General features: G+C 45.8%; 1 protein-coding gene across 1 annotated transcript in view; it reads left to right on the plus strand.

Moving 5' to 3' along the window:
* LOC311227354 (zinc finger protein 706-like) overlaps positions 1-8,849 on the plus strand; it is a 31,563-nt gene extending 22,714 nt beyond the window's left edge. Inside the window, exon 3 of the mRNA XM_084312970.1 lies at positions 7,810-8,849. Within this exon, the coding sequence (XP_084169096.1) occupies positions 7,810-7,905 (96 nt within the window). The 3' untranslated portion in view covers positions 7,906-8,849. The remainder of the gene's footprint in view (positions 1-7,809) is intronic.
* Positions 8,850-19,804: the final 10,955 nt, after the last annotated feature.

The following is a 19,804-nucleotide window of genomic DNA, read 5'->3' on the forward strand; positions in this document are numbered from 1 at the left end:
TCAACCCCGCTCAGCCGCACACGGCGGTCCTGACCTTTTCGGCTGCTGCAAACCACAGGTCAATACCTGCCTGTCCCACCCCAATCACCCGCGCCGTGGATATCTCAAGATAAATCACATCCAATAGTGTTAGGGACCAGTTAATCACTGTAAGCTTCTCAGGCTCCTTCCACCTCATTGCTATTAGCTTCTTCGCTGCTGTGACACCCGCTAGGACAACCCTTTTTAGTTGGACGGACGCAGGTAGTGTCGTTATATCGTTCAGGAGTAGCATAACAGCTGTGAATGGGATAGTTAAGCCACACAGATCTGAAAGTTTGTCCGTTATTGACCTCCAGAAGCGGGCCACTGGTGGGCAATCCCAACACATATGCATATAAGTGCCAGTGGCCTTTTGAGAGCACAAAGTGCACAGAGAGTCGGTTATCAGTCCCATAGCAAATAGCTTCCTAGGTGTAAGATAGGTCCTATGAATATAATTAAAATTAATTTGCTGGTGATTGGGGTTGCGGGAAGATAATGCCACATTTGCCCAAACATCATCCAGTCAAACTCGGGGTCCAACTCCGGGATATCCACACGCCAGATTGTATCCAATGATACATTTTTATACGTGGACTGAATTAAGAGCGTATAAAAGTCTGAGACAAACCCTCTGGAGGTCGTCCTGTCCACTATGAGCCTGAGGAAGGGGTGTGGTTGCAAAGCTTGAGCCCACGGCACGCCATGCGCCCTCAGCGCTGACCTTAGTTGAAGGTAAAGAAAAAAGGACTCGCCTGGAAGATCATAAAATTCTCTCAAGTCCTGAAACGCACGGAGGCCGTTCTTATCATAAATATCCTCCAGAGTATGAACTCCCCTCTGCCATTGAGGAATATTAACCGGCTTGTGCCCAACAAGTAATTGCTGGTTATTAAAAATTGGAGAGTCCAGGTGCCATGGGCATTTAACCCCACACGACCTCTGTACATTACGCCACGTTTGGATCACGTGAGTTATGATCGGTCCATACCTCAGCCGGCATTTCGAAATAGAGACAGTGGAGTACACCACATCCTGCAATCTTAGCGGTGAGACCGCCGCCGCTTCTAAGGTGCGCCAAGATACAGCATCTACAGGGTCTAGCCAGCACATCAGAGGTCTCAGTGAGAAGGACCAGAAATAAAGCTTAAAATCAGGGATTGCGAGGCCCCCATCTTGTTTCCTACTTTGAGTAGTAGCTCTTTTGATTCTCGGGCGTTTGTTATTCCAGATAAATTTAGATACCATCGATTGTACCTTGCGCCAGTGGTCTATTCAAGGGGGCAGGGGGAGCATTGAGCTAACAAAATGTATCCTAGGCAGAACGTTCATTTTGATTATGGAAGCTCGGGCTTGAAGGGAGTTAGGAAGGGACGACCATCTGTCTAGATCCTGGCGTATTTTATCATAAGTACCCGTGAAGTTGTACTTAGTAGTTTGACTCAGCGTGGGGAATATCTCTATACCTAAGTATTTAAAATGTTCCACTATGGGGATATCAGCTGGTAGTCGCACCACCTTGGCCAGCTCATTAAGAGGTAGGCAGGCTGATTTGTTCCAGTTAATCTTAAAGCCTGACAATTTACCAAAGTCGGCGATTATTTCCAATAATTTTGTGGCCGACCGGGAAGGGTCATCCATAAAAATCAGTAGGTCATCCGCATAGAGAGCAATTTTGTGTGGTGTATTATTGATCATTATGGGGACGATGTCCTCTGATTGCCTAATAAATTGGGCCAATGGTTCGAGGGAAAGCGCGAATAGTCCCGGGCTCAGAGGACAACCCTGTCTAGAAGATCTGGAGACTGGGAAAAGTGTGGAACAGTTTTTGCCTGTCAGTATCATTGCCGACGGCGAGGCATACAGGACTTTAATCATATGAATACAATTCTTTCCCAGACCCATGACCTCAAGTACCTTCCACAGGTATGACCATTCTAGTCTGTCAAACGCCTTCATGGCATCCAAAGACAGAACAGTGGACGGAGCTGTATTGTCTTTACTGTTATCGACTACATGCAACAGCCTCCTAAGATTATCTGCAGCCAGGCGCCCCGGGATAAAACCAGTTTGATCGCAGTGTACCAATACCGTCATAAATCTCTGCAGGCGGCGGGCCAGCACCTTGGCAAACACTTTTAAATCGGCCCCGAGAAGACTCAAGGGCCTATAGCTACCACAATCATTGAGATCTTTGTCCTTCTTGAGAAGTAAAGAAATCAGCGCCATGTTGACATCTCTTGAGAACTCCCCCTGTTCGATAGCGTAATTGATCATATCGAGCATCAATGGGCCCAGTTGGTCCCAGAAAGCTAAATACACCTCGGGTGGAATACCATCTCAGCCTGGTGCCTTACCCCTCTGCATTTCAGCGATCGTCTCCCTTAGTTCCATAAGGGTGATCGGTTTCCCCAGTTCCTTAGCCTCTTCCTCAGAAATGTGGGGTATCTCAAGCCCGCCAATGAACGATTCAAATTTAGAGTCGTCGAGATTAACCTCTGAGCTATATAACTGAGTAAAACTCTTTAAAAGTGTCGTTGATCTTTTTCGAATCAGTAGTGATTGTACCCTGTCGCGTCTTGATCGAGGGGATATCCGAGAAATGATCATTTGAGCGTATTTTCATTGCCAATAGATGGCTAGGCCTGGAGCCGTGAAAGTAGTAATTTTGCCTTGTCCTATGTATCAAGAACTCAGACTGTTGTTTAAGTATGGAGTTTATTTCCTTATTGACTATCTTACGTTGTGTGTTTAGTTGTTCACTATAGTTAGTTTGCAAAGATGCGTATAGATCCGCATATAATGTTTCCAGTCCTTCTAGTTTTTTTGATCGGGATTTACGTAAGTTGGAGGAGAAAAGTGTGACATGACCCCTGATAAATCCTTTCAATGCGTTCCATAGGACCCTGGGGTCATCGACCGTGCCAACATTGATCTGCAAGAATTCAGCTAGTTTACTCCCGAACTCAGAGCAGAAATCATCGTTCTTTAATAAGGTTGAGTTAAAACGCCACCTGGGAGCTCTCGTGGAGAGCCTGCCAAAGGTTGCCACAAGGAAAATCCCCTTGTGGTCCGAGAGAGCCAGGGGAACCAATGAGACGTCGAAACTATCACAAATTAGGGGATGCGAATGCATAGTCTATTCGAGAGAAGGTTTTGTGTCTGGCAGACAGGTGAGAGTAATCCTTGAGGGTGGGATTGGATAAGCGCCATAGGTCTGCGAGCCCAGTGTCCTGGGCCCACATCCTGAGGGCCTTAGAGGACCGTTTTTGGTCGCTTGTTTCAGAGGGCCCGGACCTATCCATCTCCGCATCCCAGCACGCATTAAAATCGCCACCCACAATGAGAGCGTATCCAGTAAGTTCCAACATATTCTTCGTGATTGTATTATAGAACACTGAATCAAATGTGTTAGGGGCATACAATGCTATTATTGCCATCTTCCTATGAGAGAACTCAACTTTTGCTATAGTAATCCTTCCCTCCGTGTCCGACCACACATCCAGGACTTTGATATCAAGGTTACGTCTTGTAACTATGACGACTCCTTTCGTCTTATCATCGGCTGAGGATGAGGAGATAACGTGATATTGTCGATTTGCTAGCCTTGACACATCACCCACCAATAAATGCGTCTCACTAAGGAGAGCAATGTCAATATTTCTTCTCTTCAATAACCAAAGGACACTGGCACGCTTGTGTGGGGCGTTAAGACCTCCTGCGTTCCAAATTAAAATATTCAATTTAGCCATGGTCGAGTTTGTCTAAATGCGTAGAGAACATACCAGTGCAGCCAGGCTGAGTACAGAGGCGCTGATCCAGGCCGGCCCAGACGGTCAATCCCAGGAGTTCAGAGGAGGAACAATTACACACATATAAGACAACAGTACATAAAACACATAAAAATACCACCCCAGTTACAACCCCCCCTCCTTCTACTCTAAACCCTAACCCACCCGTCCTATTATAAGCCCTCCTATACCCACTCTCCAATCCCCTCCCTATGCCCCATCCACTAAGGATGGTCATCTTCCTATCATTTCCCACTGGAGTCATGGATCCAATAAGACGCTCCCCACTCCGACCCCCCTCTAGATAAACCCCTGATTAAACCCCCACTAGTCCAATAAACACAAATAATAATAAAAATAAAATTCAATAAAGATATCGGTCGAAAACCACCTGAGCCTTGGCCCTAACATGAGATAACCATAATGGAAAAAATAGCCATTATTATATAATAACTCAACATCACCCCTGCAACCATCTATTTCCGAGTCTGCGCATCAACGTCTCAATGTTATAGCACAAATGGATAAAGGAAAATTCAAAACAAAATTTAATTATAGCATACCAGCAGATAGTCTAAGGCAGGATCGGATCACAGGTAAATTGTGCAAACAGATGTCATTTAAACAACGACAATAATAAGAAAGGGAAAAAAGGGGGTTATGGTCAAAGTGCACACCTGTAACAGCTAGGGATGTCCCGATCGCCTTTTTTTGCTTCCGATCCGATCCCGATCATGTGATTTTAAATATCTATCGATCCGATCGTTTCCGATCCGATCTTTCACATTAGTAATCAATTTTGACGCATTTTTGTCAGAAACTGGCAGAGCGAGACAAGCCCATCTGTTGCCTATAGTCCGGGGCGCGAGAGCGGAGGCTTTTGTTATTACATTCACCCTGAGAAATGTGCTTCTGCTTCATATGAGAAATATTAAAAGTTTCAATATATGTTTGCACATTAGTATACATTCAGTGTTCGACTTACGTAATGGTCCATTCTGGTCTGAAACGCAGACGATAATCCTCAGTCACGTAACGTTATCCTCCAGGTGAAAAGTTACTGAAAACTTCGCCTCCAGCCTGTCCTCTTTGCAAACATTGCAACTGGCTTGACTTTCTATTTTAAAATGCTTAGTTCCAAACCTCTGACATTAAGTCTAGCTGCTCAAGTCAGTGGATATTAACCGTGTTTCGGGAGCGACGTGTTGTACTGTTGTTGTGATGTGGTCGAGCGTGTAGCGTGTAGCGTCTAAATTAAAGGGGTGTTTGTTGCAACGGTGAAAATTAAAGGGGAATGTGTTTGTTGTGGACAATTATTCTGCTCTGTGTGACAATAAATACATTAATATATATATATTATATATATATATTATATGTAATTTAAAACCAAAACTAAGGCCTCCGTATGAGTTTAAGACGTGGACATGGTCATGTTTGTTGAATAAAATTTTTCTTTTTTTGACTGCCGATTTTTATTATTATTTTTTCCCGATCCCCGATCCTCTGAAAAGCACGTGATCGACGCCGATTCCGATCACGTGATCGGATCGGGACATCCCTAGTAACAGCCCCTCTGAACAGGCACAACGGTTGGAATGACATAACCTATGTAAGAATAGAATTAAACACATTCATTAACCCGGGAATGGTAATAAGCAATACCTGACACAACCTGTTATCATATATTGTTTCAATAAAGATATCGGTCGAAAACCACCGTGAGCCTTGGCCCTAACATGAGATAACTATAATGGAAAAAATAGCCATTATTATATAATAACTCAACATCAACCCTGCAACCATCTACTTCCAAGTCTGCGCATCAACGTCGCAATGTTATAGCACAAATGGATAAAGGAAAATTCAAAACAAAATTAAATTAAAGTATACCAGCAGATAGTCTAAGGCAGGATCGGATCACAGGTAAATTGTGCAAACAGATGTCATTTAAACAACGACAATAATAAGAAAGGGAAAAAAGTGGGGTTATGGTCAAAGTGCACACCTGTAAGTGCCCCTCTGATCAGGCACAACGGCTGGAATGACATAACCTTTGTAAGAATAGAATTAAACACATTCATTAACCCGGGGATGGTAATAAGCAATACCTGACACAACCTGTTATCATATATTGTTTATATATATAATCAACCGATCTTCTCCTACCGGAGCCCAAAGCTCAAAACAGCCTGGATATAAAAATAAAAGCATACAAGAAGTTAGTTAAGGACCCGATCACCGTTGAATTGTGCGAACCGATGACACTTAAACAGCAACAACAACCAAAGTGCGTAAATATTAACGGGTCTCGAATGTCTCAGCGCAGACGTTAGACGCAGCCCGCTAGCTAGCCCGAGGCTAGCGCGTAAACTAGTGATGAATCCGGATAGCACGTTAGAGTCTGTTATGTACATTGTTCAGCTAGCTCGTTAGCTTCCAAAGAGGCGATACACAAGTACGACCATGAGGTCAGCATTAGCAAGTAACAGAAGTCATTGGGAAGCCCCGCTAGTTGGATGGGCAGTGGACAGTTAGCATGTCTAGGCATGACAGCATGAATAGCCGGCCCTATCAATGTATTCAGGCCCACATCGCCAAGTCACTCACCCGTCATAGATATCAAGCTACAGTCTCGGCTATCCCCTCGAGATATTCCTTCGCTTTAGCCAACGACCAAAATGAACGGCGACCATCGACCTTATCCAACACAGATAATTTCGCGGGAGCGAATAGCGTGGGCCTCAGGCCTAGTTTCCATAGCTTGGACAGGACCACTTTGTATTCGCCTCTCTGTGCTTGAACCTCCGGCGTAAAGTCTTCGAAAATGGCCACTTTGTGATCGCCCAGCCTTAGATTACCCCTTCTGGCACGAGCCGACCGCATGATGAGTTCTCTCTGCTGTAGCCTGTTCAGCTTGACAATGATGGGCCTCGGTTCCTTGTTCACTCCAGGAGTGGTCCCGCCCGCTCTGTAGGCCGATTCACATACGGGAGGGGAGGGGAGGACGTCATTCCCCAGTATTACTTGCAGCAATTCCGGCATGGTCTCAGAGAGACGGCCTTCCCCACTGCCCTCCGGTACTCCAACAATCCTGATGTTGTAGCGTCTCTCCCGGGACTGTATTTCCACAATTACCGACTGTAGTTTGGCAACTTCGGCCTGCCTAGCCAGCAGGGAGAGCTCCAGATCCGCCATCTTCTCGCCCTGTAATGAGGCCTCCGTCGTTAGCGCAGCTAGTTCGATAGCATTAGCCGAGGAGACAGCGTGCAGCGACTCCATCTTGTCTATCAACGGGACGACCGCCAACCTTATTTCCTCTGATATCTCTCGATGAAGGTTATCACAAAAATCCGCCAGCACTTTTCTTTGTGTTTCAGCGAAGCGTGTCTCAGATTCTGCATGGAGCTTGGTCATGACCGAGAGCACAGCTTCGCTTATCTCCCCGACACCGGGCGATGGTGCGGCCAGGCCCGGTGGTGGTTTGCTGGCTGGAGCGCTCATGGATCTGGTTTCCACCACCGACATCGCAGAAAGTCGAAAAAAGTTGACGACAGTAGTTGAAACTCGACGACTTAACAAGCAGACAAAAAACAAATAAAAATAAAATAAAGACTAATGGGGAAAAACGTATATTCCGCACGGTAGAAGGGAGCTCACGTGAAACACGTCTACTCCATAATCGCCAAGCTCCGCCCCCCCCCAGTGAAAGTGAAACTTAAGCTACTCTGTGCTGCAACTCTGCTGCACAGACCTATAAAATAGCTCTGCTGTCCACGCAGACACTTTCAGTTTATAATGTTGTCTGACATAAATATTGATCAATGTAGGCACTGATATGCCAAAGTAAATAATAAATAAATAAAAGTAATGGGTTTTATTTCTATATATAAAAAAGCATACACCAATGGGGAGGGTGGCCAAGTAATGTACTCGGTGGAGCCTGTAAGCTACACACTGTACCTTGTATCAATGCCATGTTGTTGTGTGTCCCCTACAGTCCCAGATGCCCGACCCAAAAACCTTCAAGCAGCACTTTGAGAGCAAGCACCCCAAGTCCCCCATGCCCCCCGAGCTGGAAGGGGTGGAGGCATGAACCATCACTCCACCTGGCCTGGAGGCCCCTCGCACCACTATCATTTAATTCTGATCAAATTAAAATACAATTTTATGAATAGAATTCTGGTGGAAGCAGCACGGTAGTTTGATTGGCCAAGTTTTCTTTTTCGTCACCCGGCTTCCACCCATGCAGTCTTTTATTTTAGTTTTTTTTCTTCTAGTCTCGTGTGTAATCTGGTTGGGGGTTTAAAACCAAGATGTTGGGTTTTGTTTTCAGGGCCACTGAAGACCTGTACAATTCTTTGATCCATGCAGCTATTTCCTCTTCAGAGTGTAGGACCCTGTTGGGATAACGCCACCAGGCACACAGCTGAGGCTCGTTCAGGAGAGGACACGCCTCATAGAAATGTGTTTCTGTCGCCTCCGTACATCTCTATCTGAAAACCTCTGAAGGGTTGAGCCTCTGAATACTACCACATTCAGTCGACCGCACATGTCACTGGCAAGGTGCACTACACACGCACAGTGTTTATAATCAAGGATTTTAGCTGGGTCGGAGTAAACCCTTGGAGAACAAAAAAAGAAAAATAACCTGTTGCTTAGACTTTATTTTTCCATCCTAATTTATGGTTTGTCCTGTGAAATAAATAGAAAACGTCAATCTATTTGCTCTTTTAATTTTCCTGTGGTTTATGGATGTTGGGTATTGAATTGGAAAGCATATTGCAATTGTTCAAGGTGGATATTAAGGTAATCCATAGTCTTATGTGTTCTGTAATCTTTCAATCCAGCTAATCATTGATTTATGTTGAGTCATAAAAGTGTCTGATCTTGCCAGCCAAATTTGCAAGCAGCTACCTGACTTGTGTCTAAGTTATACCTATTGGAACTTGTCAGCAACATTTATACGTCTGGAAATAGAAGTGTCTGTGCTCCAATAATGTAATATAACATTTTAATAAAGTTTTACTTTGTTTAATATCTCCTTTTCCTGTTTGTGGGCTTTTGTTGCTGTAGTAGAGGTATTGATATATAGGCAGAGGATGTAGATGTATATAGATATTGTTATATAGGTAGAGAGGCTGTAGAGGTATATATACATGTTATATAAGTAGAGAGGCTGTAGAGGTATATATATATTGTTCTATATAGAGAGGCTGTAGAGGTATATATATATTGTTCTATATAGAGAGGCTGTAGAGGTATATATATATTGTTCTATATAGAGAGGCTGTAGAGGTATATAGATATATGTTATATAGGTAGAGAGGCTGTAGATGTATATAGATATTGTTATAGAGAGGCTGTAGATGTATATAGATATTGTTATAGAGAGGCTGTAGATGTATATAGATATTGTTATAGAGAGGCTGTAGATGTATATAGATATTGTTATATAGAGGCTGTAGATGTATATAGATATTGTTATATAGGTAGAGAGGCTGTAGATGTATATAGATATTATATAGGTGGAGAGGCTGTAGATGTATATAGATATTGTTATAGAGAGGCTGTAGATGTATATAGATATTATATAGGTAGAGAGGCTGTATATATATTATGCTATATCGGTAGAGGCTTATTGTGATGACATTAAAATTACTAGTTAATGGGGAATAATTGGATTTGGATCAATTTAATGTGGAAAATGAACTTCCCGTTATCATTTAGTACCAGCGGTTGTTGTAAAGGACTCCTTGTGGATATTCCTCTGGCAATCTTCCCACAATAAACCCCAGTCACACCTGCAGCACAAGTGAGATCCTGCCCGGCTTAGCTGGTCTGACAGGTTCTGTTTTAGAGAATCTCAGGCCACACCTGCTCTGGTTATTGAATGCCAGCCACTCCAGAGATGGGGCCGATTGAGGTTTTACATTACTAGATTTTGATTGACATACATACGTCACTGACAGTGGAATTATTTATGCAGAGCTATGTTCAAATGTATCTCTGTACCATTACGTCATTGCAGTGGCAAGGAAAGCAAAGGTTCCTAAAGCTGGGCCCTATTCCCCGTACCTGGTTCAACTAAGTCGATCAAAAGTCCCATTATCCAGATTCAATTAACCAGATGTTTGAATCCGGGATTTCCCTGTTCCTCGAAGGTGGATTCAGTCTCGTTCATTCGAACCAGACTTGATACTCAGGATCAGTGCGCGCGGCCGCTTCAGTTGAAAAGACAGCAGGTGTCGATCGCAGAAATCCTGATTTTCTAACGGCATTGATTGATTGATTGATTTAAAACTTTATTAACAAGATTGCAGAATGGGTACAATGCAGTAGGGGAGAGTGGGGTGAGTTAGGCGGGGCTAGGGGGTGGCTACTTGGGCTCAAGCCCTGAATGTATTCTGAAAAGCCCTGAATCTATTTATATAAAAAAAAGAAAAAAAAAAATTTTTCTCTTTTTTTTTTTTTTACAATTCATCATTGTTACATGAAAATATGTTTGCACCAGATTTAGCAGAGGCTAATTTCCATCTGTGGTCTATCCAGCTGCTAACTGTATTTGAGTGAGTTAAGTCTTGGTGTTATGGTAGACTCAGACCTAAGCTTTAAATCACAATCAACAAGTTGACAAAAACTTAATTCTTCCACCTTAGAAACATAGCTAAAGTACGGCCATTTATAAATCAAAAGGACGCTGAAAACCAGATCCATGCCTTTATCTCAAGCCAACTCGACTACTGTAATGCACTCCTTACCGGCCTCCCGAAAAAATACGATGATAACTATTTTATTGCAATGCACTATTGCATTATTTTATTCTATTTTACTAACTATTTTATTGCACTGCACTATTTTACTTTGTATCAGTGAATCATAGACGCCTGGCCATAAGAGCATTCGGAGCATCTCTGCTCTCCCACTATTGAACTTGGGGGAGCAAAGGTATGATCTTGCTCCACCACTTTTTGATTATATGAAAAATATGATATATCCCCCCCCAATATATAAATCTAACTGAGTTTTATAGTGAAAAGAGCAGCTTTATTGGTCAAGATTGAAGGCTCTATATTGCAGGAAATTGCACGTACAGGTTCATTAAATTCAAAAAAAATCTTAAAAAAAAAAATTTAAATAAAGGGCACCTATCTGGGCTAAGCCCCGGATCTCCTACAATCCTAAATCCGCCCCTGGGTGAGTAGTGCCACTTTTTACTTAAAGTGCCTTTAAAGCAAGGGGATTACAGTAATGCCCCCAACTAAAATATGTACATATAGTTTAGGGTTTTGTGCATCCCTGGGGACAATCACTTTGGATCTTAAATAAACTTTCAGAAATATAGCTTTAGAAAAAAAAGTGGTTTTGTGGCACAACTTGCCCCCGGTGCGGGGTAAGTTGTGACATTAGAGAGAATACACTGGGGTAAATTGTGCCATTGATCATTTTACGTAAAACAGATCATTTTAATCTCAAAAGCGGTAAAAGCATCCTGCAGATCTTCATCTCCTATAGTCTTCCCCTGTTGCACCTCTTTCACTGCTCTTTCCAACTTCTCAAGAGAAGTTGAAACCCTGTCTGTCTTCCGTTTGTATATCTGCGTGGCATGATGGATTTTGGTCTAAAATTAAGAATATCACATAGTTTTAGTGATCAAATGCAAGAATGCAATGTACAATAACAATAAAATACAATGTGGGCGGCTACGTGGCGTAGTGGGCAAGGCGCTCGCCACGAAATCTGGAGACGCTGGGCTTGCCTGTTCGAGCCCAGCGCTCCACATTTGCTTTCAGTTTAGCTGGTTGTCCGTACTAATACACATTGGCCGTATTAGGGGGTGGGAAACTGATGGGTGGGGATCGGGCGTTGTGGACAGCGACTCCTACAGGTCGGTTGGTGCGCCTGCGCAGTAGAATCAGGAAGTGTCGGGGGCAGCGTGAGCCTCCCACGCGTTACTCCTTGCCACTGAGAGATCGAGCTGCGCAGGTGAAAAGATGCGACTGCTGTTACCTCAAGTACCGGAGGGGACTTGTGCTATGTATGACTTAGTCCACATTGCAGCCGGCTTGTGGGAGGCAAGAAACAGCGTTCGTGAATTGGATGATACGAAATTGGGATGGAGAAAATATAGAAAATGGGAGAAAAAAGTGGATAAAAAAAAACAATAAAGTAATATATATATATATAGTTAATAAAATAAGTTGGGGCAACTTAACAAAGAGAATATCTGGCACAAATCACCCCAAGCCTACCATTTTGAAAAAAAATGCATCCCCCAGCTGTTTTGAGCTAGCATCATGCTAACTGTATAGACTCATGGTGTAGCTTACTAAAGCACTAAAACATGTGTGAACTGTTTTCAAAGTTGTCTATAATTGTTCAAACACAGCAATCAAAAAACCTTGATCATACAAATTTTACTTTGGAAACTGTTTTTTGAACTTAAATGTGCTTACCTCTCAAGCCAGGTGTCTCCCTTCTCTGCAGGTTGAGTGAAATGGATGCCTCTTCAAAAATATGTTGTCACATGACCAACTTCTTCTATGGTTTTCTAGATAACAGGGGTGGAACTACATGCCCCTTGGCACTACTCACCCCACTCTCCTCTACGGCTCAATAGCCTCGCCAACAAGTTAAATGCATAATCTATAGGCACATTTTAAGTCCCTTATTACCCCAATCAATCAGATTATATTTATTTAAATGTAACTGCTGGCAATAGGCTTAATGGATTGAATAATGAAATGAGATCTTGCTAGCGAAAATAATTATTTCAACTCTTTCAGAATAAGTATACAAAAACAAGCCCAAAGATAAAGAGTATATCTAATTGATACGAATGAATAGATACTTATGAGGATATCTCTACTGTATGCGCTTAGGTATCATGTAATATAATAAATACATCGTTCCTAAAGTTTTCAGGCCGCGACCCCCGAAATAACGGGGTCAGAGAGCCGCGACCCCCACTATTATATAGGTGGTTGAAACATGCAAACGTTCACACGCACACATATGCATTGCGTCGGCCAAGCCCGACGACAGCACAGTACTCCACCGGACCAGGAGGTCCAGTACAGCCCAGGCTATACCCCCGCGGCGCTGCGCTACAGACCCCCGACTCTATTCACGGGTGAGCACGACGCACGACCAGCCCCGAGGAATAGCACCTGGACCAGCGGGCCATGGTACCCTGTCGGTACCAGCCCACAGAGAGGCGCAAGAGGAGACTCGCCTAGGAGGTCTCTCCCCCAACGCTCGCCGATGTATCAGCCATCCACGGCGTCATACATTGCCACGCCGTCGTTTCCAGACTTCACCTATGAGAATCGAGCACAGTACACGGAGCTCCGGATGTGCTTAGAGACAATGATGGTGGATGTCGCTGATGAACGCCACAAGTATGCAATATTACTGAAGCACCTGAAAGTACCGCGAGCGCACAATATAGCGCTAGCCTATGCCACCTCTACGACCCCATACACCGCGGCTCTAGCAGCGCTGGACCAGAGATATGGACGTATATGGGATTACGTAATCCAAGAGATAAGGCATATTGATCGCCTACCCCCAGCAACAGACAATCGCTCATTAGACGACCTGTCAATCAAAGTGCAGTCCCTGGTAGGGATGCTGGGAGCGCAACGGGAAAAGGGCATGCATGAGCTATACGCCAACTCTAACGTCGAGAGGATTCTAGAGAAGCTGCCACCCGCAAGACAAGAGCGTTTTAGGCGGCAGAGAGACCACCGTGATCCTAACGGTCCCGAACCATCCCTCCTTGATCTAGCCGACTTCCTGGCGAGAGAAGTCAGCAGCTTACGACTGGATACGTTCGTGCGGAGCACGCCAAGCTCCAGAGAGGGACCCAGGAGAATAAACGATGGAAGAAGATCGGTGACTGTCATGCACCAATCAGAGTCAGTACCGAGCAGTAAGAGCCACAGTACCCCCTCGAGAAAAGAGAAGTGGAAGATGGTGTGCCCCTACTGTGAGAAAGAACACTGGCTGTCACAATGTGACCTGTTCACAAAGATGAATGCAGAAGAAGTGAGTCAATGGATAAAGTCCAACAGGCGCTGTTACCGATGTGCGCGTAGTCACATGGCAGCCGAATGCCGCCTAAAGAAAAGGTGCAGTCGGTGTGACGGAGCCCATCTAGATATACTACACGACAGTAACAGAAGACGGCCTGCACCTGCACCATCGAGCGGCACCAAGGCAAGTGTCATGTACATTGACCCCGCCAGCAGCAGCGGCGCCCATGTGCTCTTAAAGGTAGTCCGTGTGACATTGAGCTACCAAGATAAAGTCATGGACACTTACGCCGTCCTTGATGACGGGTCAGAGAAGACCCTTCTGCTCGCGTCCGCTGCGGCCCAGCTGGGACTGCGGGGGAGCGAGAACCAAATGACGATTCGGACAATAAGAAGAGATTTAAAGACGATAAAGGGCGAGAATGTCTCCTTCACTATCGCAGCAAGCGGGCAGCCAGAGCGACGGTATAGGATTACAAATGCTTTCACCAGCCAAGAAATAGGACTATCGCAGTACACCTACCCCATCGCCAAGCTGATGGATAAATATGTGCACCTGCGTCAACTACCTATCCCGCTCATAGACGGCGCCACCCCAACCCTGCTGATAGGCTCCGACCATGCAGAACTCATAGTCCCGATTGACCGGGTCCATACAGGACCCCGAGGCTGTCCTGCAGCAGTCGAGACCCGCCTAGGGTGGACACTACAAGGCCCCCTCGCTAAATCTCTCAACCGAACAGCAGCCACTAGCTGCCTCCACTCCAGAGCGACAGAAGGAGACACCACACTCCTGCAGCATGTCGAGAAGAAAATTGACTGGCGACGTCGGGCGCTGCTCCGCGCCTCCCTGATCAAAGACGGCTTTGATCTCCGGCAGCGGGCCAGCAGCGACCCCCCAGTATTGCGCAACCTCAACCCAGAGGTCGCAGAGGACCCAGCAGCAGATGAAGAGGTCCGACACAGTGTGAAGAACAGTTTCTACGTGGACAACTGTTTACAAAGCGTTTCGACTCAAGAAGAAGCCGAGGCTCTCCTAATCAAGCTACGCGCCTCCCTGATCAAAGGCGGCTTTGATCTCAGGCAGTGGGCCAGCAGTGACCCGCACGTATTGCGCAGTCTCTCCCCCGCGGACAAGGCTGCCAGCAGCGAGACCTGGATGGCGACCATCCCAGGAGAAGCCCAAGAAATGACACTAGGACTAGTCTGGCGCTTCAAAACAGACTCGCTCCACTATAGACACAAACCCCTGACTCCAGAGCAGGGAAGGTCGACGGCGACACCGACCACCAGACGGAGTGTGTACAGAACACTCGCCAGACAATATGACCCGTTGGGATGTATTCTACCTTACACCACCAGGGCAAAGATGATTGTACGAGCACTATGGGACAAGGACCAGGGCTGGGACGACCCAATACCCGCACACCTTGCCTCCACATGGAGAGAGTGGGAGACGGAACTCCGCTCACTCCCAGGCGTCAATATACGCCGCAGCTACTTCCCACCCACGGTGAGGCCAGAGACATGCAAGATGGATCTACACGTCTTCAGCGACGCCTCCGAAGTAGCCTATGGATCGGTGGCCTACTTGCGTGCCCAAGAGAAGGGAGGAGAGATACACACCGCTTTCATCCTGGCTCGCTCAAGAATAGCCCCACGAAAGCAACAATCTATCCCGCATCTAGAGCTCTGCGCAACCCTAGCAGGAGCGCATCTAGCCACGTTAATCCAACGTGAACTCACCATTCCGGTGCACAGAACAATCTTGTGGTCAGATTCCACGACAGTACTCACATGGATCAAGTCTGATTCATGCAGATACAAAGTCTTCGTGGGAGTCAGAGTCACCGAGATTCAAGAGTTAACAGAAGCAGCGAGCTGGCGGTATGTGGACACCAAACACAACCCAGCTGACGTCATCACCCGGGGAATGTCCCTGGATGACCTCACCCGTCGCAACATCTACAGTGACGGACCAGAATTCCTCAAGCTCCCGGAAGAAGAGTGGCCTACGCCCACCCCACGGGAAGCAAGTAAAGAGGAGGCTGAGAACAAGAAACCTATGTTCTGTGGACTGAGCACAGTCGCCTCCACAGACCCCAACATAGATGACTGCATTACCCTACAGAGTGCGCAGCTAAAGACATTCCTGTGGCACCACCCAGAGATTCAGTCCACCACTGACATTTCAGCAGCTGACTACGAAGAAGCAGAACTTCTTCTACTACAACGAGCCCAGAGAGACTTGTTCCCCGATGAGCTAGACTGTCTACAGGGAGGAAAGCCCGTCCCATCAGACAGCAGACTGCTCCACCTGGCACCCGAGAGCGACGCCCATAATCTCATCAGAGTGGGTGGTCGCCTGCGGAGAGCCCCCGATCTACCGGATGACATTAAGTACCCGATAGTCTTGAACAGCCGACACAAGGTTACAGAGCTGATCATAAAGAAATACGACGAGGATGTACACCACGCAGGAGCAGAGAGAGTCTTCGCGGAGATCAGACGTCGCTATTGGATACTTCAAGGAAGAGAAGCGGTGCGACGCTTCCAGCGAACCTGTCTAGACTGCCGAAAGTGCCGCGCGCAGCCCAGCATACCCCGGATGGCTGACCTACCGCCCTGTCGCCTCCGACTCGGCGACAAGCCATTCCACTCCACAGGCATGGACTGTTTTGGCCCGTTGTATATAAAGAGAGGAAGAGGAACCGAGAAGCGGTGGGGTATTGTATTCAAATGCATGACCACCAGAGCGATACATATCGAACTCCTTTCAACCATGAGCACAGACTCATTCCTTATGGCCTTCTGAAGATTCACATCACGGAAAGGAAAACCGTCTACATTGTTGTCTGATCACGGGACAAACTTCAAAGGCGGAGAAAGAGAGCTGAGAGAGAGCTTCCAAGCTATGGGCCCAGAACTTAAGACCCACCTCGCTCCATCCCAGATTGACTTCCAGTTTAATCCCCCGAACGCACCCCACTTCGGTGGAACCTGGGAACGAGAAGTACGTTCTATAAAGACAGCCCTGTACGCCGTGCTTGGGGCCCAGACTGTGGAGGAGGAAGTCCTAATGACAGTCCTCACGGAGATCGAGGGAGTATTGAACTCCAAGCCCCTCGGCTACGTCTCCAGTGATGTAGCAGATGTCGACCCAGTCACCCCCAACACACTCTTAATGGGGCGGCTGGACCCCGCGCTACCCCAGACAATGTACAGGCCTGAAGAAGCGAACGGCCGAAGAATGTGGAGGTACAGTCAAGTACTAGCTGACAAGTTTTGGAGCAGCTTCCTACTCCACTACCTACCGTCTCTACAGACCCGCCAGAAGTGGGTAAAAGAGAGAGACAATTTGACAGAAGGAACAGTCGTCATGATTATCGACCAGTCACTACCCAGAGCTATGTGGCCGGCTGGCCGCGTAAGCAAAGTGATCACCGGTGCCGATGGCAAGGTCCGAGCAGCTGAAGTGCTCGTCCAAGGGCGAACTTACACACGACCCGTGGCGAGGCTAATAGAACTGCCCAGACTCCCAGACACTATCGATGACGACCATGACCCCATGACTTTGTGAGTTGACTGACCCTTACAGCGGACCTTGAGTGGTAGACAGTGCGGTTAATCTGTCTCTGCTTAGCTAATTAGGTGGGACTAATTAGGGGGCGGCTGTTGTGAAGGATCAGATTAAACCGAATATATATATTTATTTATGGATATATATTTAATAGTATTTGTATATCGTTTGATATCCCCTGTATATTCCTTGTACAATATGCACTAAATATCCCTTTAGTCTACTAACAGCCCATAATAGTTTCATTCTACCATTGGACGAGAACCTGGCGCCAGCAGCCATGCCCCTTGGTTCAAGTTCAATCGTGCCGACCAACATGTCGTGGCAAGCCCGGTTCCGCGTAGGAATACGTCTGGCGAAATACGAATGGTACTATTTGTTCACAGCGCATATATATATGGCGCAAGTAAAGTAGAACTTTCTTTTAGTCCATTAGTCCTTTACCCTCCAACCTAGTAACAGACGTGAAGCCTCACCCACGACGCACGTGTGGTGCAGTAAGGCCTACTTGGCCTCAGAATAGGCATTGAGACATCGTGTGGATTAATAGTTGAATTGTCATAGTTTGGCACTATACCGTCGAGTTGGACGTATTTCTATTAAGTTAATAATAGTCTATTATGTATGGTGCATCGTTCGGTTAGAGTTATAAAGTGAGCAGTACCCCCCATCGTTCCTGACGTTATCTGGAGTCTTAACCAGGCTGGGCAGACCACGTGTGGTGCTTGCATCCGAGGAGCTCCGGGCCAGGACGAGTGGACCTGTACATTGGATTACTTTACCCGGACGACGGCGAGCCTTCCACGGCTTGGATTATCTACATGCTTTGGGTGCTTTGATTATTCCATGGATAACGGCCAACACTGCTGAGTGTTGGAACTACCCCCCGGAGAGGAGTCCAGGTGAGACGGCGCTCTACCCCGAGTGAGGTCGCCTCACGTCTCTTCGTTGTGGACCGGCAGCTACCGTCCACCAGAGGGTCCAGCTGTATTCATCTGCGGACCGAGGTTCTGTGGGCACTGTGTTCAGGACTCTGAATTCTCCCAAGAAATCGTCGGCCAGATGGGATACCGCCAGCGGCTCTTCTAACCCCCCCCCCCTACTGTCTTACAACCAGCGGGACCCCCCCTTAGTGTATCCAGCTATAATCATTTAAGTACCATCGCTATAGTTCCCTAAAGAACCAGGTTGTATATTTGCTCCCTGCGTAACCAGAGATTGGACATTCAATGTTGATTTACCTACGAATACTCATTTGCCTTACAAGTGCATTTCAAATCATAAATGTCATTAAGTGAACGTTGTATATACCCTTTGCTATATAAAATATTCGATTTATACATTTGTGTGGACTTCGTTTCATCAGGTGGGAAAGTGTTCATCATATCTATATCATGTACTGGATGGCCAGAAGTTAAAGTACAAGCGGTAGTGGTTTAATAATACCATACTTATCAATACAGTCAGGGAATTGTACCCCTCAGTTACAACCAGTGATAGTGATGTTGTGTCATTACAACCAGTGATAGTGATGTTGTGTCATTACAACCAGTGATAGTGATGTTGTGTCATTACAACCAGTGAGTGATGTTGTGTCATTACAACCAGTGATAGTGATGTTGTGTCATTACAACCAGTGTGATCGTGATGTTGTGTCATTATAACCAGTGATAGTGATGTTGTCATTACAACCAGTGTGATCGTGATGTTGTCATTACAACCAGTGTGATCGTGATGTTGTGTCATTACAACCAGTGATAGTGATGTTGTGTCATTACAACCAGTGATAGTGATGTTGTGTCATTACAACCAGTGATAGTGATGTTGTGTCATTACAACCAGTGATAGTGATGTCATTATAACCAGTGTGATAGTGATGTTATAATGTATCATTACCAGTGTGATGGTGATGTTATATCATTACAACCAGTGATAGTGATGTTGTCATTACAACCAGTGATAGTGATGTTGTGTCATTACAACCAGTGATAGTGATGTTGTGTCATTACAACCAGTGTGAGTGATGTTGTCATTACAACCAGTGATCGTGATGTTGCGTCATTACAACCAGTGATAGTGATGTTGTGTTATTACAACCAGTGTGATAGTGATGTTGTCATTACAACCAGTGTGATCATGATGGTGTCATTACAACCAGTGATCGTGATGTTGTGTCAATTACAACCAGTGATAGTGATGTTGTGTCATTACAACCAGTGTGATCGTGATGTTGTGTCATTACAACCAGTGAGTGATGTGTCATTACAACCAGTGTGATCGTGTTGTGTCATTACAACCAGTGTGATCGTGATGTTATGTCATTACAACCAGTGTGATGTCATTACAACCAGTGTGATAGTGATGTTGTCATTACAACC

The sequence above is a fragment of the Notolepis coatsorum genome (genome assembly GCF_963971535.1).
Source record: "Notolepis coatsorum genome assembly, chromosome: 4".
Lineage (NCBI taxonomy): Eukaryota > Metazoa > Chordata > Actinopteri > Aulopiformes > Paralepididae > Notolepis > Notolepis coatsorum.